Source organism: Bombyx mandarina, chromosome 01 (genome assembly GCF_030267445.1).
Source record: "Bombyx mandarina strain Sakado chromosome 01, ASM3026744v2".
In the NCBI taxonomy this organism is placed as follows: domain Eukaryota; kingdom Metazoa; phylum Arthropoda; class Insecta; order Lepidoptera; family Bombycidae; genus Bombyx; species Bombyx mandarina.
Window position 1 is genome coordinate 47,620 of NC_143208.1, and position 25,505 is coordinate 73,124.

General features: G+C 42.9%; 2 protein-coding genes across 4 annotated transcripts in view; one reads left to right on the top strand and one right to left on the bottom strand.

Moving 5' to 3' along the window:
- Positions 1 to 1,560: 1,560 nt before the first annotated feature.
- Positions 1,561 to 25,505, bottom strand: part of Abl (tyrosine-protein kinase Abl) — a 40,253-nt gene continuing 16,308 nt past the window's right edge. For 2 of the 3 annotated variants that reach the window (XM_028179538.2, XM_028179524.2), the window contains 9 exons: positions 14,975 to 15,174; positions 13,934 to 14,032; positions 13,283 to 13,531; positions 12,649 to 13,212; positions 10,417 to 10,567; positions 10,185 to 10,341; positions 10,012 to 10,109; positions 4,550 to 4,713; positions 1,561 to 4,448 (listed from right to left, as the gene is read on the bottom strand). In XM_028179538.2, the coding sequence (XP_028035339.2) occupies positions 2,727 to 4,448; positions 4,550 to 4,713; positions 10,012 to 10,109; positions 10,185 to 10,341; positions 10,417 to 10,567; positions 12,649 to 13,212; positions 13,283 to 13,531; positions 13,934 to 14,032; positions 14,975 to 15,174 (3,404 nt within the window). In that variant the 3' untranslated portion in view covers positions 1,561 to 2,726. The remainder of the gene's footprint in view (positions 4,449 to 4,549; positions 4,714 to 10,011; positions 10,110 to 10,184; positions 10,342 to 10,416; positions 10,568 to 12,648; positions 13,213 to 13,282; positions 13,532 to 13,933; positions 14,033 to 14,974; positions 15,175 to 25,505) is intronic. The other variant, XM_028179532.2, reaches the window with a different exon arrangement.
- Positions 11,443 to 12,347, top strand: LOC114246881 (uncharacterized). Its single transcript, XM_028179615.2, has 4 exons — positions 11,443 to 11,582; positions 11,660 to 11,796; positions 11,873 to 11,948; positions 12,023 to 12,347. Exons 1-4 carry the CDS (start codon positions 11,522 to 11,524, stop codon positions 12,226 to 12,228), a joined length of 480 nt encoding a protein of 159 aa, XP_028035416.2. The 5' UTR covers positions 11,443 to 11,521; the 3' UTR covers positions 12,229 to 12,347.

The window sequence follows — 25,505 nt, forward strand, 5'->3', positions numbered from 1 at the left end:
TATTGTAATAATAATTATTACTTAAAACCATGAATTATTTAATATTTTTAGTTATTATTTATTCCATTAGTAAAAATATCAATGGCCTACCATTACTCTATTCTTATTATATATGATCAGAGTTTTCGCAGCAACCCGAGTGAAGCGTCACTTGAATTTTTGAAGTGAAAACTTCTTTGGAATCGTTGTGATTTCAAACCGGATGCAACGGAAAAAACGACAGGTAAGAGACACAAATACAAAAATGTGTAGGATGAAGCCAGCAAAGAATGAGACAGAAATATACATACTATTTAATACAGCGTCATCTGTGAGATTTTTTAATACTAACGTGTGTATGAAAGCTCTTGTTGTGAATAAAATTTTAATTTAGGATTATACGTGAAATTAAAATATCAATTCACAGTGGGCGCTGCCTTACAATTATTTACTAATGACAAAATTTTACATATACTTAAGACGTTTAGGATAATTGTATAATTTTGGAAGGTTTCACTTCTACCACGTGTGAATTGCACACATTTTGTTTTTTTTTATTTTAATGTTTTTTTAATAGTTTATTGTGTAATTTGTATTATTTGTATTTGTAATATTGTGTATAAGAGGTCTGCGTAAGCTCATACTCAGTCAATGTGGTATTCGTCGAGTTGACGTCAAAACTCGCAAAAAGCAATAAAAAGAGATACACCGGCTTTTTATTGACATAAAAAATATATAACTTCGACAGACTATGCTGTATAGGCTACGCTCTTTGCCTGCTTATTGGTGAATTTAAAAACAACAACAACAATATCGTTGCCGGCTTCCGGATTTTCATTTCATTTTATTATTATTATGAGGATATAATAATAATAAAATGTACGTAAGGGCTTATTTCTAGCAACATTAACCACAATTAACTTATTTAATACTGTAAATAATTATGAGAGCGATTATTGATTATGAAGAAAACAATTAACAACTTAATTTTAGCTGCAGAAAAAAACAGATTTCTCTTAAGCCTGGGTGAGAATATAAAATTCGTTTTCTGAATATGAAACGATATTTCTTTGTCTATTAAATTAAGTTAAAACCATCATGACAGGACAACTTTTTTTAAGGGCCCAAACGCCCATAGAAAATGGGCATTGTCCTTTAGAATTAGAAATTAAGTCCATCCAGAGATCCAGAAAAGGCTTATTAATCTAAGAAGTAATATTAAATCTTATATCCTTAATTGTGAATGAACTATATAAAAGCAATTCCTCGCGGTCTTTTTAAATCTAATAATACCTTTGGTACTATTTATTCGGTTCCAGAGTGAGGGCAGGTCGGAGTGGCAGCTCTCGGGTGAGCCCGCAGCACTAGAGTTGCCATTCCGCGTCGGGCCGACCCGGTCGCTCATACTAACTTTACTGCGAGCCAGTCTTTTTTACTTATTTTGGAAAGTTCCCAAATTACTACACAAATTACCGACATTACTTTACTGCTACGACGCATTTCGGGCTTTGTTTATTCAGCTGTATAAAACTAAGTAGGGTACTAAATACATATATTAGCTAGCACACAAAATAAAAGATATTGTCCATTAATATAATTTATTCCATTGAAATGGATATCCGTATTTATCTTTGGATTCTACTGTTTAAGTGAAGTGGAAGAGAAGAACCGTCTCCGGTCGATGACGTCACGACGCTCGCCTGCCCTGGGCGCTCACCGCTCGGTCAGCGTCAACAATTGTAATACATACATTACCAGTATGCTCTACCATAGAACGACAAAGTTACAATAAAGTGTTATACATTAAAAATAAATACTGTTCATATGACACATCGCCGTCAGGTGTTTTCGAGCCAATTGTAATTGGCGGTCATGCTTACATTATAAATTATTATTAATTAAGATGAAAAACAAGGACGCGGCGTCAGGACGGCGCGGTCGTTCACCCCGGCGCCCGGGCCGCGCGTCTCCCCTACTATTCAAATCATTACACTCGTATGTACTTACAATAGCCTAAGTAATATGTAATCGTGGTACACGAGAGAGTGTAACGTCACGTTGTGACGCAGCGAGTCACTTACACAACTACGATACGGGTTACAGATAAATGCAACACATTGAGGCCGTCAGTGCTGGCCAGGACTATACATACAATTATCGTATAATTTTGATCGATACACACATTGGAAAAGGAAATATTGAGCAGATTATAAACTAAGCCGCATGTATCACAGTACTCTAACTTAAATGTCACACACAGAACTCATTCCGATCACGTAAATACATACATTAAGATATTAAAACAATACAGAGGTCTCTACGAAGCGAGCGACCCGTGTCGGGTGCTCCGGAGACACCCTCGCTCACATCCACAGCACCCGGCAGCACGCCGCAGTACGCGCTGCGTGGTGCCGTGAGCGCCGGCTCGGGGACGCGCTTCTTACAGTTGCTGTAGTATTTGGCACGATCATTGTATACTTGTATACTTGTACGGAGCGCGTCACCTTCACCTGCCTCCTAATTATGGTTTATAATTTATTACTGGAGTAGCGTGGCAGGTTCGCCCCCTGTTGGCGTTTGGTACGGCGTATAGCAAGTCTCATACACACTAATGGAAATAATCTAAAGGTAGACGTAGATTAGACAACACACGCACAAGTTAAATCTATGAACGCTATCGTGTCCGCGGACTATTATCTTACTTTATCGATATTATAATAATTGAAGTACAAGTACCGGGGTGATCATTACGGGATGTTGTTGGTGGGATGAGAGGAAGAAGAGGAGCACCGGTTGAGTACGTCGGCGAGGTCCCGCAGCGCGTGGTCGACGGCGTCGGCGAGGTGGTGGGTGTGCGGTGCGGGCGAGGCGAGCGCCCGCGCCTGCGCCTCCAGTCGCGCGGCGGCGGCCCGCAGCTGCACGCGCACGTGCGGCGAGCACGCGGTGGCCGCCGCCCCGCACACCCCGCCGAGCCGGGCCAGCCGCTCCGAGCTCTGCAGCCGCCACAGCGAGCCGCGCCCCCCGCCGCGCCGCACGGACCGCGTGCACGCCTCCAGCGCGCCGCGCACCTCCCGCAGCGCGGCGCCGCTCTCCGCCTCCTCGGGGCCCACTTGCGGGCTGGCGTAGATGCCGCCCTTGCTAGGCTTCCGCACCCCGACGGGCTTGCTGGGTACGCTGGGCTTGTCGTCGCGCCGCCCCGCGCCCCTCGCCGCGCAGGATCGTTCCTCAGGGGAGACCTCGTCGGACTCGTTGTCTCGCGCTCTCATCTTGGGACTGAGTCTCTCTTCGGTTTCTTTGCTCTCCCACAGTTTCTTTAGGCTACTGATGCTGCCGGTGCTCCGACGCTTGTCTTCCTCGTCTCCGCCGCTCGTGTCCAAAGATCCGCTTTCTGATCGATACCTGTCGAGTTCTTCTGTCTTTGAAATGTCTTTTTTGATAGCGTCTTTCTCATCTGGTGAGGTCTGTTCGAACTTCTTGGCTCCGTTCGTAACGTTCGCGCCGCTGTCCACCTTACGCAGACGGGACTTAAAGTCGATGATCGGACGACCGCCCTCCTCTTGTTCTTTGTTTGTTCCGGAAGTCTTCTTGTTGGCTTCTACTTTCTTCAATTGCGATTTAAAATCGGTACCCACTTTGGATTCCGCGTCTGATCTTTTCTGTTCTGCATTATTACCGTACGCAGTTTTTCTTAGGCTCGCCTTTAAGTCAATCGGCGACACAGATTCCTTCCCGTCTTCTGTCTTTGCCGAATCAAGTTTGCGATCGACGCGACGAAGCGCTTCCATATTTAAGCTCTCTGAAAGTTCAGAGACTAATCTGGTGACAGGGTCTCCGAACGAAGGCTGCGAATCTACATTTTGTTCCTCGAACGGAGGCGATTCTTTTAGCTTTTGCTTCTTTTTATCGGCTCTTTCCTTTATCTCTGCGACGAGTTTTAACTCTAACATTTCTTTCATTGTTTGTTTAGCGGGTTTTTCATTGAAGTCGAAATGACTATCGAGTAGTGGGGGCGGAGGGTCGAGGATCGAGTCGGCGGGGTCTGCGGGGGGCGGCGGCGGAGGTGGAGGTTGGGTGTCTTCAGGGGGAGGCGGTAGGTCTGGCGGCGGAGGCGGGAATTCCAACTCCGCTATGCGCGGACGAGGCTTAGCAGGGCTGCCGGTAAACGATCGCAGCTGAGGGGTGGCACGGGAGGCGCGCGGGGAGGCGGGTGAGGGTGCCGTCACTCCACCCGAGGAGTTGGACCGGATCATGTGTGGCTGGGCACGCGCAGTACGCGGGGACAGAGACCTTGCCTCCTCAGACGAGGGGGCGGAGCTCTCGCGGGCAGGTGCTCCGGCCGTCGCTCCACCGCCACTCTGGCGAAGGGACTCCAAGAAAGCACCGATGCGTGCGCCTTTAGGTAGCGTCCCATATCTGTTGATTGCTCGCTTGACATTTTGCACTTCGAGCGCCGCAACTTGGACGCCTTGCTGTTGTGAACATATTAAATTAAATAAGTTTTATTTGTTACAATATGTAATAAAAACAAAAAAATTTAAATACATTTAAGACGGTACAAAGAGTAAGGAACCTTCGCGGGCGGCTCGTTGTGGTGATGGTGGGGATGGTGATGACGTCGCTTGGGGCGATGCCGATGCTCGGTGCCGGCGGACTCGTCGGTGTCGGGCGTCGCCTCGGCCAGCGACCCCTCTGAGGACGCAGCCCCCGCCCCCGCCCCGCCGCGACCCCCGCCTCCTATACACGTACAAACATTCAGTGATGCGGCGCCACTCAAACGAATGAAAATAAATATATATGTATTGAACGTGAATATCATCGCAGTATTCCCATTTGCTTCCGCGAAAAAAAATTCACCGATCTTATTTTCTCTTGTTGGTGGGGTAGGTACTATTATTGGTAGGACCTGATATTGTAATAATAATATAGATCGGTCTGCGCGTGGAGCAGTGCTGGTCGATATCACCCTTCCTCATGACGAGAACCGCTTCAAGGCAGAAAGGGACGGATTATAAAATATTTAGATCTGAGATTCAACTTTAATTTTTATAATTATTTTAATGTGTCTTATTATTACATTACTGATTTTCTAACGTTAATTTAACTAGTACATACACGTGGTTTGGATCTTTATTACCAGTAATAGTCATCTACATCTCATATTGATGGTAATATTGGTAGTTACCGAGGCATGTCGTACGTACATAATAATATGCACGTAAGTCGACACAATAATACAGCGACGCGACGTGAGCATGCTGACCGAGTCAGGGAGTTAATGATTGAAACGAATGAGACTCGAGTTTTTACAAAGGCCGGGCCGCCGGACTGGAGCATTCGTAGCTCATTCGTAATTGTAACCACACTGTTACGAATTCACATTAATATATTAGGTATATTTAGCTATTTATTTTCTATTTTGCAAATTTAAATATAACATTTTACTCTACAAGACTCTATCTACGATTTCTCAATTGACAAATGCAACTCATGATCACACAAAAAAAACATACATAATGATGTACATACGTTGGGTCAGTCGCGCGGACGCACGTGCGCCTTCCACGGCCGCGCTGAGCGGTTTGCGCTTCCTAAACCACCTACCGATAATTTGTTTGTGAACTTTGCACTCGCCCCCCGACCCTAAGGCGGGGTTGCGGACCACATTCCCCACCTGAGCTTGTATTCAAATTATTGAGATCTACAACTTATTAAGCTACAAGGGAACTTTCCAATTATTAGATTAATTATAAATTGCAGGTATGAGTAAAAGCATAGAGCATTTTACTCACGTAATGAACTGTTGTTGGGTGTCTGGTGCCGTGTTTCCTATTAATTTCACGAGATGATTAGCGTTTGTTTGACAATGAAACATCAGCCCTTGCCCTATGGGCCTTAATCCAAACTTAAAACATATAAATTTGTTGGGCATTTAAACAATATGTTGTTTTCACTCCACATTTTAACGGTAGACGTATCAGCTTGGCTCTGCCCCTGGCATTGCTTACGTCCATGGGCGACGTTAACCCCTCCCTCAACATAAGGTGGGCCGTATGCTCATCTGCATACCACGGCAATAACAAAAATAAATGTAACACGGAGCTTTGTGAGGGCCAATGATTGTTTTTGTCAGATCTGTAGTCACGTACTCCGTTCGTATATTATTTTATTGTACGTGTACAGTTGGTTATTTATTTGATAGGGTTCAGGTCCCCCGTGCCCGCCCCTCGTCCCTGCCCCCCGGACGCGCTCGGACGCGACGCCTCGTGCCGGCAGCGCCGAGATGAGCCGCGGGGAATGCGACGATGCGTCTTGCACATTATGAACTGTGCATGCCATACCGCACTTGTCTTTGGTACGTCTACTAACATTGTGTCATGTCTTGAATTGAAGAGTACAGGAATGACACAAGGGACCCCGCGAGTAAAGATGCAGAGAGCATTAAAACACTAACTTAAATTGTACTGTATAGATCCAACATCGCACAGTACCGTATCTTGTGTCCGGTTTACCCAGTTAGTAATATTAATTGCAAATTTATTTTAATAGATAAATTAGAAATTTCTGATTTTCAGTTGCAAAAATATTTAGAGGAAGTATGTTTTTTTCTCCTACCTAAGCCGAAAGTTCGGTTTTCCTTCCGCTGTACAGGGAAGAAAGTCAAATTTTTGTCCCGCTGGAAGAAAGTCTAACTTTTCCTCCCGCTGTACAGGGAAGAAAGTGTAACTTTTCCTCCCTGGGTACAAATGTGCATGCACGTTAGTGTCTACGTCTGCTCTCACGCACCTAAAGTTCTCCGCCATTGTTGTGCTCGGGTAATTTGCAATATTGTGTTTAGTGTAAAAGTGAAATAAACAAAAGGCAATAAAATTTAATAGTGAAGTATTAAACAAAGATCAGTTCATCAGACAGTTCTTATTCAATTAGTAGTAGTTTATTTAAAAATAAAAAAACAGTTAAATTGTTTTTTTATGAATCGGGGGGGGCTACGCCCCCTCTACCTCCGGCCAGGGTTTCACCCCTGGACCCAACCGGGGCTTCGCCCCTGGACCCCGGCTCGGTACTCCATGAACTTTCGGCCTGGTAGGAGAAAAAATAGTATGTGCACCGCGGGAAAAAAGAGCATATTCTTACCTGAAGGGTAGGCAACGCACTGGCGTAAACGCTGGTGACCGTGGGCGGCGGTGAATCACTTACCATCAGGTGACCCGTCTTGCTCGTTTGCCTCTTAGTTGTTATAAAAAAAAAAAGGACATCTCATCCCGCGTGTTTGTCATTTAACACGCGGGAGGAAATGTCCTACTTTTCTCCCTTGGTGCACAATGTACTAATCATACTAAATCACTCTGCCCATAATGTGGCCAGCGCTTAAAGAGCAAGGTGAATTTCCTTTCCTCGTTGGCCTGTTCCCTTCTACTACTCTACTCTCGCGCTCCTACTTGTTACCCATACTATTGCTTTAATACAAAAGTGACGTTATTTGTTTATTTTTATACGTTCATGACGTAACAACTTAAGTGAACATCATCAAATTTTGCATACGCGTTGTCAGGGGTGGGTACACGAAAGAACAAAAGTGCTATTCTCGAGTAAGGCCGCGGGTAAAATCTAGTCCAATATCAATCTTGCAACAAGGCTACACCGCACGCGGTTAGTTCAGTAGCACGAGAAAAGTAAAGAGTGAGAAGAATAGATGTACAGTTTCCGGAAGTATTATTGTCTTTGGAAGTGAGTACAAAAATTAATGCATGCTATTTTCAAGTCACGTAATTATTTATATTGAGGGAAAAATAAAAAAAGGATTATAACTTAACTATTTCACCAAATCTAAACTAAACTATTCCAAATCAGGAAAACTATAAAATGAACAGATCAAGTAAAATACTATTCGTCAACTATAAAATTTGTAGAAATATGCACAATGTTTGCCAGTTTCACAGCATCGACGCAGTCCTCTAACATTAGCATTGTCGGAACTCAAGTTGTTCTTGCTAAGCAACTGACAAAATCACAAAAAAATGTCACGTAGAGGGCTAGACTCAGTGGATGCGGGGCGCAGTCGAGTGGGTTGGCACCGTCCGTTTATCGCGCCGTAGTCGATTCGTTAGCCAGTTGCTCGAGCTGGCACACGGGGACTAGACCACCCTACACTTAGTCAGTTTGATAGCATTAGGGTTATCAGTGCAGTGCAGACACTTTGGTGATGAGTCATACTGCTCGTTGTTTTTTATTTTCTTATTATTGTTCTTTGCGAGTAGGCCGAGTAGATCCACTTCAACTGCTGTGAGAACACGTGGGAAGTCTAAGTCGCCCAGGTTGTCACAAATAGCGTCACCAGTATCCATAACAATTACAACGTGACAACGACAGAGCGGATGAGAGTGATCCTTTACTCTCGGTTCCTCAGTGTTCGCGTATAACAACGCAGCTCCGTGTTGCAATATACCTACGCTTCCTCATTTTGTATCTAACTTAAAATTTTGAATTATAATCTATAGTTAAGTGAATTATTATTGTGCCAGCAGTTTGAGACAATGTCAAGAAGCGGACCTAACTTCAATATCAGTAATGTTTATATGTATGTATTAGTGTCAAATGATATATTCAAAATTTCCAGATATTGACATTTTAAGTAAGGTTATTTTTGTTTTATCTAATCTGTTTTTTATTCTGTTGGCGTCAGACAGAAAGTGGACTTTTCTTTTGGCATACAAAGATACTGTCTCCTGCGTAGCATTGAGAGCCTAGTCTTTTTTTTAAGGATGGAGGGACTACAGCTGGTGTTGAAGTTGTTTCAGTTTCACAGACAGGATGGAGTCATGTACGACCTTAATGATGTATAGAACCCTTTTAGACTCATTACTCACATCACAATCAAACATATCAATATTGATTTAGTATATATGTACGAATATACAGGGAACATACGTGACTGTTCGATGAAAAAATAAAAAAACTAAGCGTCAAAATACTGCGCCGATGCTGCGCCAGATAGCAGGCTGCTTTGACGACCTGTGGACGGCTCGGCGGCGTGCGTTCCTTCCTACTGCACGCCGGACGGAGCATGCAGACTAGGTCGCGGCGCGGTGCCGACACAGACTCGAGTGTGAGGAGCTACATCTTACACTAAGCAGGGATAGGGCTAGAGCAGCAGGTGCCGTGGAATACTTACAGAGCGCGGGCTCCGAGCGCTAGGCCGCTGCACCGAGACACGGCAAACAGAAAACAGTATCTTAGAGCAATGTGTCGCCGGCGCGCGGCCTCAGAGCCTACTCGTCTTATATTCTATCTTACTTCCGAAAATTGAGTTATGGTACAATACGTACAGACATTGAGGACATCAGACTTTAGTTTTTTGTACATAAAAATATTACAACAAAAAGCATAATTGACGGTGTGTACACTTTTAACAAACATTAGTACTCTTCTTACAAATTGAAGAACATTTCCTTGCAGGTCTCTGATCCCTGTCTCGAGCTGCGTGCGGTTTGTTGTCATTTTTGTTCTTTATGTCAATTTCACTTTAGAAATTATATAATTTTTAAAATAAATGTAAAATTTAAAAAACGTATGTATGTAAGTTAAACCGCGGCTAATATTATTCATACATTGCCGTCAAGAAGGTTCTGAATGAACTGACCATTATGCACAATACCTGCGTCTTTTAGTGTGAGAACCATTATTCTGTGAACTAGACTGGCAGTCGTACAAAGTGTCAATATATTCAATCTTCGAAAATAAAAAATAAGACTTGAGCTATGTGCGTAAGTACCGCACTACAAAGTCGCCCTCGGTCGCGTGGGTCACGTGGGTCGCGTGGGTCGCGTCGGTATACTTGTAGTGCGTCATTTAGACGAATAACGTTATAGCGTCAAGTAAGCCGGGTATGAGTTTTAACATGGAACCTAAAAACAAACATAGCGATGGCCGCTTCATTCCGTAATGAATATCCTCCGTGTACAGCGGAGGCGTACTATTGCACTATATCGGTTGTTGGAGTGCGTGACGGCGCGTGACGCTGCGTGAGACACTGACCGTTGAGGTCGGCGAGCGCGTCGGCGGGCGCATCGTCGGGCGCGTGCTCGTCGGCGGCGTACTGCGACTCGCGGAAGGAGCTGCACGAGGACAGCAGGCTGCAACACGCGATCGATGAGTATGTCGATGAGTGGCGGGGGTCGTGTTCAGTTACTTGTGGTCGGGTGCGCTACCTAGTGCGTTTGGGAGGGGTGGGGGCTTGCTTGCCGCGGCGGTTGGTCGGGCGCCGCATCTGCACCGCTCGAGGGTCGGCGCTCGTCTTCTTCAGCGACAGCAGCGGGGTGCCGGCGGCCTGCGCGCCGCTGCCTTCTTGGAGTTGTTTCTCTACTTCTGAAACACACCGTTGACATCTATAGCAGCCGCTCGCTGTTAGTATGAGTACATGTTGCGTAACGAGGCGCTCACCGTCTGTGATCGAGTTGTCCTGGAACATGTGCTCGAGCGCGTGGTGTATCTCGCGGAAGGAGGGCCGCTCGGAGGGGCTCCACTGCCAGCAGCCGCGCATGAGCTCGTAGACGGGCGCCGGGCAGCCCGGGGGACACTCCATGCGGTACCCCTGCGCCACCACATGCTTCCTTCGTTAACTGTTCTAACGCGCAGCTCCGAGAGTAAACAATTACGTAAATGACAAAAAAAAACATCAAATGTGCAACAATGGTTTCTGTTTATCGACATCGGCTTATGTAACGATACGTGAAGTTGCGCGCTCGGCCGCCGCCCCGCCTCCAGCACTCGACGTGCAACTTCCCTCATTTCCATAAATTAATATTTTGTTTAATTTCTTGTAATTTGTACATATCTCTTAAATGTTTCCAATATTAAACTTGCAAAAAGCGAAACGGTTTCACTCCCGCATTGATTAAAAGAAAATATAATGTCAAATTGAAACTAATGTTTTTCAATCAGTCACCATAAAATGTATAATAAATATTTGTGTAAACAAATAAACAAACCGATGTGTTGCGAGTCGACGAGTACAGGGCGTTCACTTCACAATTACCTACACCAAGTCTGAAAATGTCGCTTAAGAAATTCATTTATAACGTTACAATCGAATGAACTGTTTTATTCAACAAGCATCCTACTGTATCATTATGTGAATTTTGTACCATACAAAGAACATTGTTTTTTTTTTAATTACACCGGAACCTGTCCGTGGGATCGGCCACGTCTACACAGCGACGCACGAGGTCTTCCCGAACGAGGGAGCTCACCAGACTCGTTGCTTCTACGCGTTCTTACTCCTCAGTACAAACTTTATGGAGGAGTATGTAATGGAAACTAGGTCGCTGTCCTTTGTATAATTTTATAATATAATATAAGGATGTCACATGCGCGATCAACTAATATCGGATTTGTCCGTTTGTCGTAAAGTATGAGAAATATCTCGAGTAAAAGTGAGCAGGCTGTATGCGGCTGGCGCGTGTGTGTGTCGCATGTTGCCGGCGGGCGCGCGGTATAAAGGGAGCGCGCGCTTCTCCGCAGCCAGTGCCCGCCGCGCCGCGCCGCCATGAGCCCGCTCCGCCCCGCACTGCTCGCTGCACTGCTGCTCTTCTGTGTGGCCGCGCTCGGTAAGCCTGTAGCTTCCCCGCTAGCCTAGCCTGGCTAGCTATCGTGTCTTCACTGATTCTGGCACTTATCATTGCAGTGGCGGCCAAACACAAGAAGGTCAAGCCGAAGAAGTTCGTATCGCCCTCGACGAAGGGTATCAAGTGCTACAACTGCCTCTCGTTCGACCACCCCGGCTGCTGGGACCCCGACCACCCCGACTACGCCAACATTACGGTGAGCGCGCGTTGTATGTTTGTCGTACTAGTCCCACTGTCACACCCGACGACCTAATGGCGGCCTCTCGATGCAGATCCCCAACATCGACTGCTACATCCCGGGCATGGAGTTCCTGTGTATCGTCATCACGTCGGAGTCTGCCAAGTTGGGTACGTACGTGTGTGTTCGTGTAAGACGCAACTGATTGATGGATGTAGTTAGATAGACGAGCGGCTTGTTACAGTCGAGACGGGGCAGGAGATCGGGCCGGTGCGCGCGAGGACGTGCGTGCCCGCTAAGGACTTCTCCAAGAAGACGGTCTCGTACTCCATGTGCAGCAAGCTGAGCAAGGAGCTGTCCGCCTCCGAGATATTCTCTCGGATAGCGGTGACGCGGCCGCACTGCACGCTCTGCAAGAAGCACCTGTGTACGGACGCATCGCACTGCTAGACGGGTGACGTCATCGGACTACTCTCACGGCCGGTCATTCCAATACGCGTCACATTCCGATATAAACACCTTCGTATTTATAAACATTCACTTGCATTCACCAAACTGACACCAGTGCGTGGGACGCGATGCTCTGTTGCTACTCTGCGCGTTCCTGAGACTTGTTCAATATTGTAAATTCTGTAAGTTCGAAACTAATCTGTACTGTAGCGAGCCACGTCCCTAGCCGCCGGCGGTTCGCGTTCCGAGTCTTAACCATAATACCATTAACTTACTGTAAATAAAAATTTCTAGTAATTTTGTTATTTTCATCCAGTTTTGTTCAGAAAACCTAATTTGGAGGGCAAAGCGAAATTTTTGTGTTTCTTTAATAGAAAGAGAGGCTGCTTAATATTTAATTACAAATGGTGCGAACTTTACCTTCTCAAGCATGTGGTAAACGTCCGCGAGATCCACTCCGGGGTAAGGAGACATCCCGTACGTGGCGATCTCCCACAGCAGGATCCCGAAAGCCCAGACATCCGATTTGGTGCTGAAAGTGTTGTAGGCCAGACCCTCCGGCGCCGTCCACTTGATCGGGAACTTGGCGCCGGCGTGGGCCGTGTATGTGTCGTCGCGCATCAGGCGAGCCAGTCCGAAGTCGGCCACCTTGACCAGATGGTTCTCCCCCACGAGGCAGTTCCTGGCGGCGAGGTCGCGGTGGATGAAGGAGCGGCTCTCGAGGTAGCTCATGCCGGACGCTATCTGCGTCGCCATGTACATGAGCACGACCGCGCCCGGCACGCACTCCCTCGCCCCCGCCCGCAGGTACTCCAGCAGGTTTCCGCGGGACATAAACTCCGTAATAATATAGAACGGGGGCTCGCGTGTGCACACGCCGAGCAGCTGCACCAGGTTCGGGTGTCGCATCTCTTTCATTATGGAGGCTTCCTCCAGGAAATCCTTGAGCGCCATCGTATCGTCCTTGAGTGTTTTGACCGCCACCTGGAGACACGCGTCACATTAGCGGGCTGCCGGTCGGCGAGGGGGCACAGTTGTGCAGTTACACACTCACCGTGATGTTGCCGCGCTTCCAAGCGGCTTCGTAAACGTCTCCATACTGGCCGCCGCCCAGCTTGTGCTTCATCACTATGTCCGTGCGATCGATCTCCCAGTGGTCGGGGGGAGCCAGGGGGAACACTGTAGGTTTCGAGCGCTTCGGTGCTGGATACAGCAGCTGCGTAATTAGACCGTCCCCCGCCACCGAGTGATGGTGGACCAGCTCCGCTAACGTTCCGAACTTCGACTCGGAGGTCACATAAACCTGCAAAAGATATACAAAGAACACGTGTCAAATCACATTCTCTTCTTAATATGTCGTCTGAAAATCTATTGTAATCATTAATTGAATTATGGCTCATGCGTAGCAACAAGTTCTCAATGAGCCACACGAGGCCACAGACATCAGCGCGTGAGTTCCACCGCCACCTTGCAACACGAGCTGAAGTCTCATTGTTTCGCGGCAGAAACAGGTAGAACGGTAGGAGCCACCCGTGGATCACGATTGTCGATCGACGTATGCTAGTATTGTAGAAAGCTTCTGCCCATCCTCCGGCGAAGTCCTTAAGTCAGTTTTAGGATATCCACAGGAAGAGATAGAGTGGTGTTGTGCTAGGCTGCTACCGCACTGCCAGCCAGTGAGTGCCAGTTAGTGATAGGGCCCTACCTTCCCATCGGCGTCTTCGTTGATGCGGTAGTGGTAAACTCTCCCTTCGTAGCGGAGGGATATGCTGCGTTGCCCAGGACTCGATTCCGATTCGCGGACCTACAAACAGCCCGACCTCCGGTTTAGTATACATCGTCTCCGAGGTCGAACTCGGCGGCTGCGGCAGTCGGCGATCCTTCGCGACGTCACTCTGTGGGTGATGTCGGACCAGACGTGGAGCGGCTCTCCTCGCGTTAAATACATGAGTATACAGTAGCGCATAGTGTTATAACTTCTTATAGTATAATATACTTACTATAAATTATAATTATATACTTAAATATACATGTGTATGTACTACACTATATTAGATGGGTGTCCCACAAAGAGTATATCAAGTCAAAACTACAGTGTTCCATTAAACCATTGTTTTACACCACACAAAAAAGAAAGTTCCCAAGTAAATAGTTTCGGAAGTATTCTATAGAGTACTTAACATTACGAACAAACTATTCTTGTGCAGACTCTTGATTTGTGTTTGACATCAGGTACGAGTATAATACTGTAATATGATTCGTAGTAGACAATAAGACTGACCACATATCAAAAGATGCATTTTATTATTGCCTCGTTGGATGGTCGAGCACGCGGTCCATTTGATGTTTACAGATTAGCCCGTGGGAGCCCGTAGACACCAACAACGTCATGAGTTGTAAGGTCTGTCAGTGCCCGCCCTACAAACCGAAGCGCATTACTGCTTCACGGCAGAAAAAGACAGGGCGGTGGTACCCACCTGGTTGTTTAAGCCTCGCGGGCAGCAGCAGTAGCTTTGTAATGTGACACGCACTCACAAAATGTTCACGGCCGAAAAACATTGTGTAAATATGAAACTAGCAAAGTTTATATAATATGTATCTTTAGTATTGGTAGAAGGGTGTATTGTGAGCTCGCACGGCACGAAGGAGTTGTGCGTGTCAGTATAAGGATTACAGCACATTGTCTCGGGGTAGATGGCGGTCATGTCTACGCGCAGAGAGATGACACAATGTGTGGGTTGCGTACCAGGAAGCTGCCATTGATCCCAGACGAGAGGAGGTACTCCGCCGCGTTGCGAGAAATCGGCCCATGGTACCATGAATGCTTCTCGAGACTGTTGACTGGAGTGACGTAGTTGCTGGGCACCCAGCCCACGGCCCCAGTCAGCGTGTGGGCTTCGCACCACTCGCCGCTCTTGTTGTAGCTCATGATGCGCACCTGCTCGCCTGCAATATGGGACCAGTTAGCGAGCTCGGCTCTACAGAACGTTATGTTTCAGCATTTACAGCATTTATGTTCACATATTTATTTACGAGTATAGACACATGCAAACTGTAAATCTTTTATAGTTATACGAAATTATACTTTTAGATAAATTTTAATGTAACAAACAGAGAGCAAAAAGCGCTGCTCCTCTTTAACCATAAAGTATTAAAGAAAGTACGGGGTAGTACGAGGAGCCCGGGGTGCCCGAGGAGGCCGGGGAGCCCGGCGCGCGCGTATCGAGCGATGCGATTCCGCAGGCAGCTGCATATTGCAATAATGGAATACGTACTTCCACGTGTTCATGAATTACTTCCAGGGTGAAGGGATACGAAGGGAATAGCATTGTTTAATAAAAAATCAAACCCTCAAAAACTTTAATTTGCGTAATTCCTAGTGGCAAGGAGTCTTATGAGTCCGCATGGCTAGCTACCGCCACCTATTGCTGCCGCGACACAGTAATGCATTTCGGTTAGAAGGGTGAAACAATCGGTGTATTATAAAACTGAGACTTGGAGCTGTCTCAAGTTAGGCGCCGGCATTTACGTTGTTGATGTCTATGGGTTTCGGCAACCACTCGGCAACAGGTGAGCCGCGAGCAAACAATAAAACAATAACCGCCAGTCGCGTAAACGCGTAATCCCGTAAGGGATCGCAGGGTTCAACATCCACTAGAGAAATTAATCACTAGAGTTGCAGTGTGTCGTAGTTATTACATGGCCCTCATAATATTTTTTTAAAACACATAAAAGGTCAAGCATTATTCTCTCTCTTATCTCTCTGGGTCGCCCGGTGTTGAGTGGGATAAAATCTCCATAACTTGGGTTCAATCGACATTTTTCTTTAGTCAACACCTTTTTACATTTGATTGCGACTAGATGGATCTACAAGGCAATAACCCACTCGGTGTTACACTTTGCTAATAAGTTGTCCAGGAGGGCATCTCTAGCGTACAGTGCGAAGCGAACACCAAACAATAGTTGTAGTTTCGTCGGCTGCACGGGCGCTACCGTCCGATCCGCTGGCGCAGGTCGGGGTGCGGACTGAGGGGGCGCCTGCAGTTCGGTTGCTAATTAGCTCACGTTTACAATAATTAATATGTTGAGTATTTTATTTAGAACTTGCAGTGCTCTTTACTTTATCAATTCAACTTCGAGTTCCTCTCAATAAAATGGAAAGTGTCAGCTCTTTCTATAGTCTAAAAGGTCTACCAATTCTTGAGTAAAATACGTTTTCATTTGAAAAGTATCCAAAACCTGTCAAACTGTTAAAATAAATACATATATGTATGCAAACGTGTGTGAGTATTATTTTTCGACTATTTGAGTTTTCATTAAGGAATATGTTATTGTTACGTCGTTTAGACACAAATAGTCTGTCTACAATAACACGACTTCATATCTTCCCTTGGCTAGCGTACAAATTTTCAGCTAAGTATTTGTCATGCCCGTGCGTCACAGCTATCACAACTTGGGTCTAGTGGACTACCTATCTATATATTAATACGTGAAGCAAAAACTTTGTATCCCTTTTAACGAAAATTGCGCGGACGGAGGAATATGAAATTTTCCACACTTATAGAGAATATAGAGAAGAAGTGCACAATGCTAATATTTTGTTTAAATAATGCATAAAAGATACATTCAATCAATAAAGAAAACATTACACACACTACATACCATGTATTTGACGCACACACGCATGCATACTATTTATTGTCAAACTTTTGTTCTTGACGTCTGTGGTCAAATTGAAAATAGATTAAATATTGTTTGTCTTTAATATTTTTTTATAGTGTAGTCTTGGCGAAATTTGTGATTATAGAAGTATAAAATACAATCATAATAGTGTACAAACTTACAATTCCAATTAATTATAGTCGAATTTCGACTACTGCGGGACCTCTAGTACCATTTAAACTTTGGAAGCACGTGTTGTATGAGCAAGCGTTTTTGAAGAATGTGATGTCGGTAGGGTGAATGTAATCCGAATGTACAAATGAGTGGAGTACCATCAAGAAGTTCTTGTATAAAATGACTTGGATTGAACGAATTGGTACTTCCTTAATCTTTAGGGGTAGGACGAAGAATTCACACTTCAACCCTTGGCGACTTTTGTGTCAGGAACCCAACCCGCCCGTGTGCAGTATTTTATTGAATTTTTAGTCATACAGGATAAGAACACGTTTTGAGACTGTATTTAAATCAGACGGTTAGTGCGCGACTTTAGGGTGAAAAAAACCCATAAACAACACATACTTTTATTTATTTATCTTTTATTCCTCATATGGATGGACGAGCTCACGGCCCACCTGGCCCGCCTGCAACGTAAATGCCACCACTTATCTTGAGATATGAGTTCTAAGGTTTTAGTTTTTACAGTAAAACACCCTGCCTATTTCTGCCGTGAAGCAATAATGCGTTTCAGTTTGCAGGGTGGGACAGCCGTTGTAACTATACTTGAGACCTTAGGACTTATATCTCAAGGTGGGTGGCGCATTAACGTTGTAGATGTCTATAGGCTCCAGTAACCATTCAACACCAGGTGGGCTGTGAGCTCGTCCACACAATCTATACATATAAATAAAATTGGAGTGTCTGTTTGTAATATTGAAATAGCCTCTTTTTACTACATGCATATGAATATACCTAGTCTTGCCATAAATACTGAGACAAAGGAAAAAAGAATTCTATGGCAAATAACATTTATTACTTTTACAGCGTGTTAGTTTAATACATAAATATAAAACAATTTAAAGTATAAAAAGCTTATTCGAAGTTGTCTCCATTGGCTGCAATACAGTCCTTTAAACGTTGAGGCCAGTTATCAATAGAAGCACGCACTCTTTCTAGGTGCTATCTTCATCTCCCGAGATAAAATCTTTTGCTTTCGGACAGGATTTCTACGAATTCTTTCCCTTACTGCTTTGACCACCTTTTTCGTACGAACACTACGTGGGCGGCCAGATCTTTTTCTGTCACAAACAGAGGAGGTCTCATTGCACCTATTAATAGCCCGGTACACAAACATTTTACTATTACCAAGCGTATGGAGAGTTTAAAAAATTGCATTTGACTCCATACCTACCATGACATGGGGTAAATTGGGATTCTGGGGTAAATTGGGACAAACCTGCGGAAGATTCTCAAAGTACCTGTAGCACGGAATCTACCTAATTTTCTTTAAGGTAATATTTATCAATGTATAGAAGAAAAACCAAGTTAACTATGGAAGTACTAAATATGAGTTAAGTTGGTCCCAAAAATTCATCAAATTAAATTGAAAATAGTGGTTGAAAAGTGCGTTATAAAACAGCTTAAAGAACTTTTCAAAAAAGTAATATTATCGTTGTTTTTTCAATAAGATCACAGTTTATATAAGTTTTTAATACACCTGGAAATACCAAAACAAACGGTAAGTTGCAATATTTTTATTTTAAATACAATATTTCGAAAAAATAAAAAATGTATATTTTTTCCTTTCTTTTTGGGGAAAATTGGGACGTATGTGGGGTAATTTGGAACGAGACTGGAAAAATTAGGGACGAGAAAACACAAACTTGGAACGCCAAAAGACAAAATAGGGATGGCTTGTTAGGGTTGTCACTGATATCTTATAATATATTTTTTAGCCTATACTATCACTCAATTGCGTGATGTAAAGAAGGTGTTTATCAGTTAGTTTATGTAAGTATTATAGATAAAAGAAAAGTATATATCGACGCTTGAAAGGCAAACGTGACTAAGCGACAATGCGTGAACTTTACAGTTGACTAATTTAAAGTTGAAATACCTGAAAACTAAATTTATTTTAACGAATCTAGCTGTAGTAGAATCTAGCTAGTAGCTGTAGGATTGAAATGATTTTAATAGACCTAGAAATATATTTTTTTTGCGCATCGAATATGGTTATTGCCTATCATTTATGTACAAAGCAGTTATTGTCGCTTAGTCACGTTTGCCTTTCAAGCGTCGATATATAATTACTTTTTTTTCGCGACATTTACCTTGTAATATCTGCGCGGTCGTATGTCCTTTACAGCAATAAAAAGAAATTAAATTAAAAAGGACTCAAATGAATCAAAACTTTTGTTATTTCAGAATCTATTCACGCGTCGTTGTTGATTAAACAAAATTGTATTATTGCATTTCCAGTCCTTTTGTTTTCTATTTTTTATTCTATTTTATGATTTTGTTTCAGAGTTGTGATTTTTAAGGAAATTAAATAATAATTTTCTAAAATATAACATGCACATACTTTTTTGATCATTGTATTGTTGATTATCATTCACGTCACATCGCTTCGGAATAGAAACCAGCTTAATTTACACTATATTGTGTATTGTGCTTAAATTATGGATTGTATTCATCATTTCGGTCCATATAAATAATTGTACGGCATCTACCTACCTACCTATTATATATCGCAGTACTGCGAGCTGACAACCCTTACAAATATCCCAATTTAACCCATACCCGTGTCAATTTACCCCGGACGCGGGGTAAATTGGGACGGCCATTATTTTACCGATTTCTTTCAAATGAATAATTAAAATAATGTAACGGTTTTTATCACCTAGGTACGTTCAAGACTCAACTTATTTCTTTGGTTGAGCAGTGACTATTTAATTGGAACTATTTTAAAATTCAATCTGAAGGTCGATTTTGTCCCTATTTACCCCATTTTACGGTACTTTGTGTAATGCAATCACAGCGATTCGGTTCTCTATATCACCCCACTCCATTTTAATATCGCAAAATATTGTACAATGTATTAGCGCCAAAATGATAAAACTCAATGAGCAATCATATAAAAATGACAGATTCCAAATTCAAATGTAATATTTTGTTTATTTTTAATTGTAACAGTATTTATGGCCAGACTAAGTATATACGGTACGTACACCAAAATAACATTTTTTACAATTTTTGTCTGTCTGTCTGTTTGTTCCGGCTAATCTCTAGAACGGCTGGACCGATTTTGACAAGACTTTCACTGATAGGTAGCTGATGATATAAGGAGTAACTTAGGCTACTTTTTTTAGACTAGCTTCGCCCCGCGGGGTCACCCGCAGTTATTGTCGTACCGCGCAATATGGCGGGACTCACCTATCTATACATATAAATCAAATTGGAATGTCTGCTTGTAATATTGAAATAACCGCTTTTTATTACATGCATATGAATATGTATACGCTACATACACAAAAATAACATTTTTTACAATTTTTGTCTGTCTGTTTGTTCCGGGTAATCTCTGGAACGGCTAGACCGATTTTGACGAGACTTTCACTGATAGGTAGTTAATGATATAATGAGTAACTTAGACTACTTTTTTTAGACTAGCTTCGCCCCGCGGCGTCACCCGCAGTTATTGTTGTACCGCGCATAACATGGCGGGACTCTCCTATCAATAATAAAATTTAATGTTTCCGAAGCGAAGCGAGGGCGAGTCGCTAGTTAAGCAATAAAAAAAAACTTATGTCATCGATGAACTCTGTGTAAATGCAGCAAAGTATTGAGTAGGTATTAAAATGCCAAGGTTATTGTACTAATGCTATCAAGTGAAATGTTTAGGTTACGTTTACATCACGTATGTACAAAGGCGCGCCTTTGACTACCACCGCAGTATTAATCATAAGTGTGACAGGTACTTCTGCACCAGGGTGTTCCATCACCAGCGACAATTTAAAATATTCGTCCCCACAAATTCAATAGGAGGATGCAGTACTGGCATTAGATAAACATTGCTCTCATCAGTCTCGGGGCAAGAAGGCTCGCCCCCGTGCGAGCCGCACTGTGACACTTTCACCACATGGAAGTCGTAAGTATCAACCATTGCAGTTTGCAATTATGGTCCACTCAAGTTAAAACCCACAATCAAATGTATGAAACAGAACAATATCAAGCAGACAGGCAGGTCTGGTTGCCGCCTTACAGAAATGTGTCCATCTACATTTGGTATTCTTGGCGAGGCGGAACTTGTACCTCAGAGGCGGACTTTAACTAACGGTCGATTGAAAATCTATTTGAGCTGAATGAACCATCACATCGCATATTATATTATTTATATTTTTTTTATTTTTAACAAAAATAAGTACTTACGGCACCCATTCGGCGATTGGATTGGTTGTTCTGTCATCGTGCACTCGAGGTGTACATGACTGTATACTAACGATGTCATTGTCATTGATTCTGTCTTTTTTTTATTTCTTAGATGGATAGACGGGCTCACAGCCCACCTGGTGTTAAGTGGTTACTGGAGCCCATAGACATCTACAACGTAAATGCACCACCCACCCTGAGATATAAGTTCTAAGGTCTCAAGTATAGTAATAACTGCTACCCCACCCTTCAAACCGAAACGCATTACTGCTTCACGGCAAAAATAGGCGGGGTGGTGGTACCTACCCGTGCGGACTCACAAGAGGTCCTACCGCCAGTATCTTGTCTGCACTACTAGAATTATATTTTATATAGTGATTTGGCCGAATACCGAATTTTCGGCAACGCTGTCTGCCGAAGCGGCGAATATTCGGCACAAAGTACATGCTAGTTAGTCGAGCGCGTAAAGAATAATACGACCGGTCGGGACCTGTCTCCATCGTGCGCGGGCGGTGTCCGGCCATTTGACTGTCTCAGTTGCGAGTAAATCACGTCATGGAACGCTTTGTCAGATCAATATAAATCACAAATTAAATAAAACATTACGATTTTGTACAAAAGTCTGTTCGTTAGTCCTTGTTATATTGTTTGTTCATTAAAAAATGACACCAGTTAATACAAAATCGGCCATAGCAGAGCAGAAACTTAAATCCATTCAACAAGAACTTAACTAGCCTAACCACCAACTAGTACAAGATGTGAGCACACGCTGGAATTTAACATATTATTTAATGGAGCGATTATTAGAACAAATATTGTACATTACAGATCATGAAACTTTAAATAATCTAACACATTGTCATGCTCAATAGGAACTAATGGAACAATGTACCAAACTTCTCAGACAATTTGAAGAGATTACAAAAATAACTAGTTCAGTTTTCTCCTGCATCTCTGAAGTAATTCCATATGCAGTTACTTTATTATAAAATCTGGGAAAGGGAGAAACGTAACGTGTAACGTGTGGACATAGGAGGCTTCAAAAATTTGAATTTTGATCGAGTCAACGTCACGGAGATCGTTCAAACGGTTCAGTGGGACCGACATAATATGTATGTCGTGGATAACGACTTTTAGTAATATTAAGACGGTGGTTTTGATTATTATTTTAAATGATGAAATGTTGTTTTGATAAATATCACAAAATGAAGGGTAGACTCCGTAACGCCACAGTATAAAATGGCGGTACGTGGACAGAGTCGTCGCATTCCGTGTCAGACAGTCATTCCGTCCGTCTCAGTCAGTGAGTCTCTGGCAGTCAGTCAGTCAGTCAGTCGGTCTGTCGGTATGTGCAACGAAACTGTCGGTTTATCCTGTCATTGTGAAAGTTGTGTGTGTTGAGTTTCAATAATTATTATTCAAAAGGTTTTATTGACTTTTTATAAACTGAGTTCAACCAAATACGAGTGATGACGGAAACTACCGCTCAGCCATCCCTGACGTGCGCCAACATGTATATTATGTGTGTAAGTCTTATCATATAATATTTGCAACACCAATGTGAACATATTCAATTATAATATAATCTGAACAATCATAGAAAGTTGGACCAGCCACATCAATTTATACCATTTGTTGTAGTTTAAGCTGAATTCTTTAATATAATATAATATGGTTATATAATCGTCAGAGACGAACAAGTCGGATCTTACTCAAGTTATCTTAAGTTGTTTAAGCTATCTCAAAGGTTTAGCGGCCACGAGTGGGCAGTTAAACTCACATAGTATGTATTTAAACTGTATACACTGTTACATAATAAAGTTAAATAAGGTTAAGTATTTATTTAACCGGAAGAATGACAAAGAATTACTGTTTTTATTTCTCTTCACATTACGAAAGACAGTTGATCGATAAGGACCTTGAATCTATGTGCTTAGTGCGAGTTTCATAAAACGAATCGAATGACTTAACCACTGCGTTAAACGAGTGTACGTTCTTCACGCTGAAAAGTGAAGAACTGTGAGTGCGAGTGGGCACAAGTTATTCGCAGGACATTTAGTCATCGTGAGCAGCGATAATTTTGTAAAAATGAAAAGAAGCCAGTATCTATTTAATTTGTTAGTAAATTTTATGAAGAATACGTAATACAGTTATTGTAGTAAACTTGTGATATTTTGTGTGTGTTCACTATCATTGTGCGTCGTTGTTAAACAGTGATGGCGATGGTGATACAAATATCACAGAGCAGTGCAAAAAGGAGCGCCTATACATCATTTGAACTGAAATTTTAATTTTTAGTTTGTTATTTCTTAAAATTAAAATTTGATTGTTATATACTCTGATGGAGTCGGTGGAGCAATAGTTACCGCTCCTGCTTGTTGCGGCAAGAGTCGTTGGTTCGATTACCACATAGGGGAATCTTTGTGTGATGAATAGATTTGTTTGCTCTTTGTCTAAATGTTTAGTATCTATATATATATTTAAACATATAAATGTATGTTTATCGGTCTCTGGTGGCCATAACACAGGGAATCCTGGAATCCTAATTGGGGTCGGATGACCGTGCGTTATTTGTTCCCAGTTATTACAGTTATATGTTAAAATAAATTTTATATCTTAATCCCTTTACTTTAGAAGTCTCCTTTTCTTAAATTCGATCCAATAATTCTTAATATAGGATTATTTTCTTTATAACTAAGAAGAAGGACGTTATAAATAAGCTCGTCTTGTGCCGTCGACAGCGTCCTCCAAGCGAAACATTGTGTTGCCATTTTGGTTTATTCATTTAAAACAGAATAACTATTAAAAGAAGATGAAATGATTTTAGTTTCACTACCAACTTGATCTTGCTCAAAAGTGAAGTAATACTGACTTTTTGGCGGTAACGCGACGTGCGAAATTGTGTGTATTGTTTTATTTTGTTAATTTAGCGTTTCTTCAGGTTTAAATGTGTAATAAAGATAGATTATTAACTGTTTAGTATCTGTTAAACTACACAAAGGTGGGAAAATGAAACAAAGTCGCTGGACGTAGCTTCTCGGGTTATTCCAAAAAGTCCACTGAAAAGGTCTCAGTAAATAACCACCATTTTACTGACATTATACCTAGTCAGGTCATAAGTAATGTCACACAGTAACAACTTTTCTTTTAGAATGCTGGCCACAAAAAAGTTTATTGAATTCGAATTTCGAATTGTTCATGAAAATAAAAATGTATACTTTTAGAATTTTTACTCATTTTTAAATATGGAGTGGACGCTTAAAGAAGACCGTATTGCAGTTATTGCGTTGCATCGTTGCGGTTACGCGCCAATTCAAATTTTAAACATACTGAAAAATTTGAATATAACCAAAAGATTCGTTTATCGTACCATCAAACGATACAATAAAGACTTAGTGTAGATGACAGGTCAAGAAGTGGTCGCCCTCGGTCTGTTAGGACTCCAGCAGTGATAAAAGCTGTGAAGGCGCGAATTCAAAGAAATCCCAAACGTAAGCATAAACTGTTGGCCTTTCAGATGGGGTTAAGCAGAACCACGGTGAAAAGGGTGTTAAATGAAGACTTAGGGCTTCGGGCATATCGAAGAAAAACAGGACATCGTTTGAATGCTCGTCTAATGGACCTGAGACTGAAGAGATGCCGCGCTTGGTTGAAGCGGTACGCGGGAAAAAAATATCGGGAGATTCTTTTTTCGGATGAAAAAATTTTTACCGTAGAAGAGAGCTACAACAAACAAAATGATAAGGTGTACGCACACAGTAGTGAAGAAGCGAGCAACCGTATTCCGCGTGTCCAAAGAGGTAATTTTCCATCCTCGCTCATGGTATGGTTTGGGAGTTTCTTATTGGGGCTTAACAGAGGTACATTTTTGTGAGAAAGGTGTAAAAACGAATGCAGTTGTGTATCAAAATACAGTCCTGACGAACCTTGTGGAACCTGTTTCTCATACCATGTTCAATAACAGGCACTGGGTATTCCAATAAGATTCGGCGCCAACTCATAGAGCGAAGAGCACACAAGACTGGCTGGCGGCGCGTGAAATCGACTTCATCCGGCACGAAGACTGGCCCTCCTCCAGTCCAGATTTGAATCCGTTAGATTACAAGATATGGCAACACTTGGAGGAAAAGGCGTGCTCAAAGCCTCATCCCAATTTGGAGTCACTCAAGACATCTTTGATTAAGGCAGCC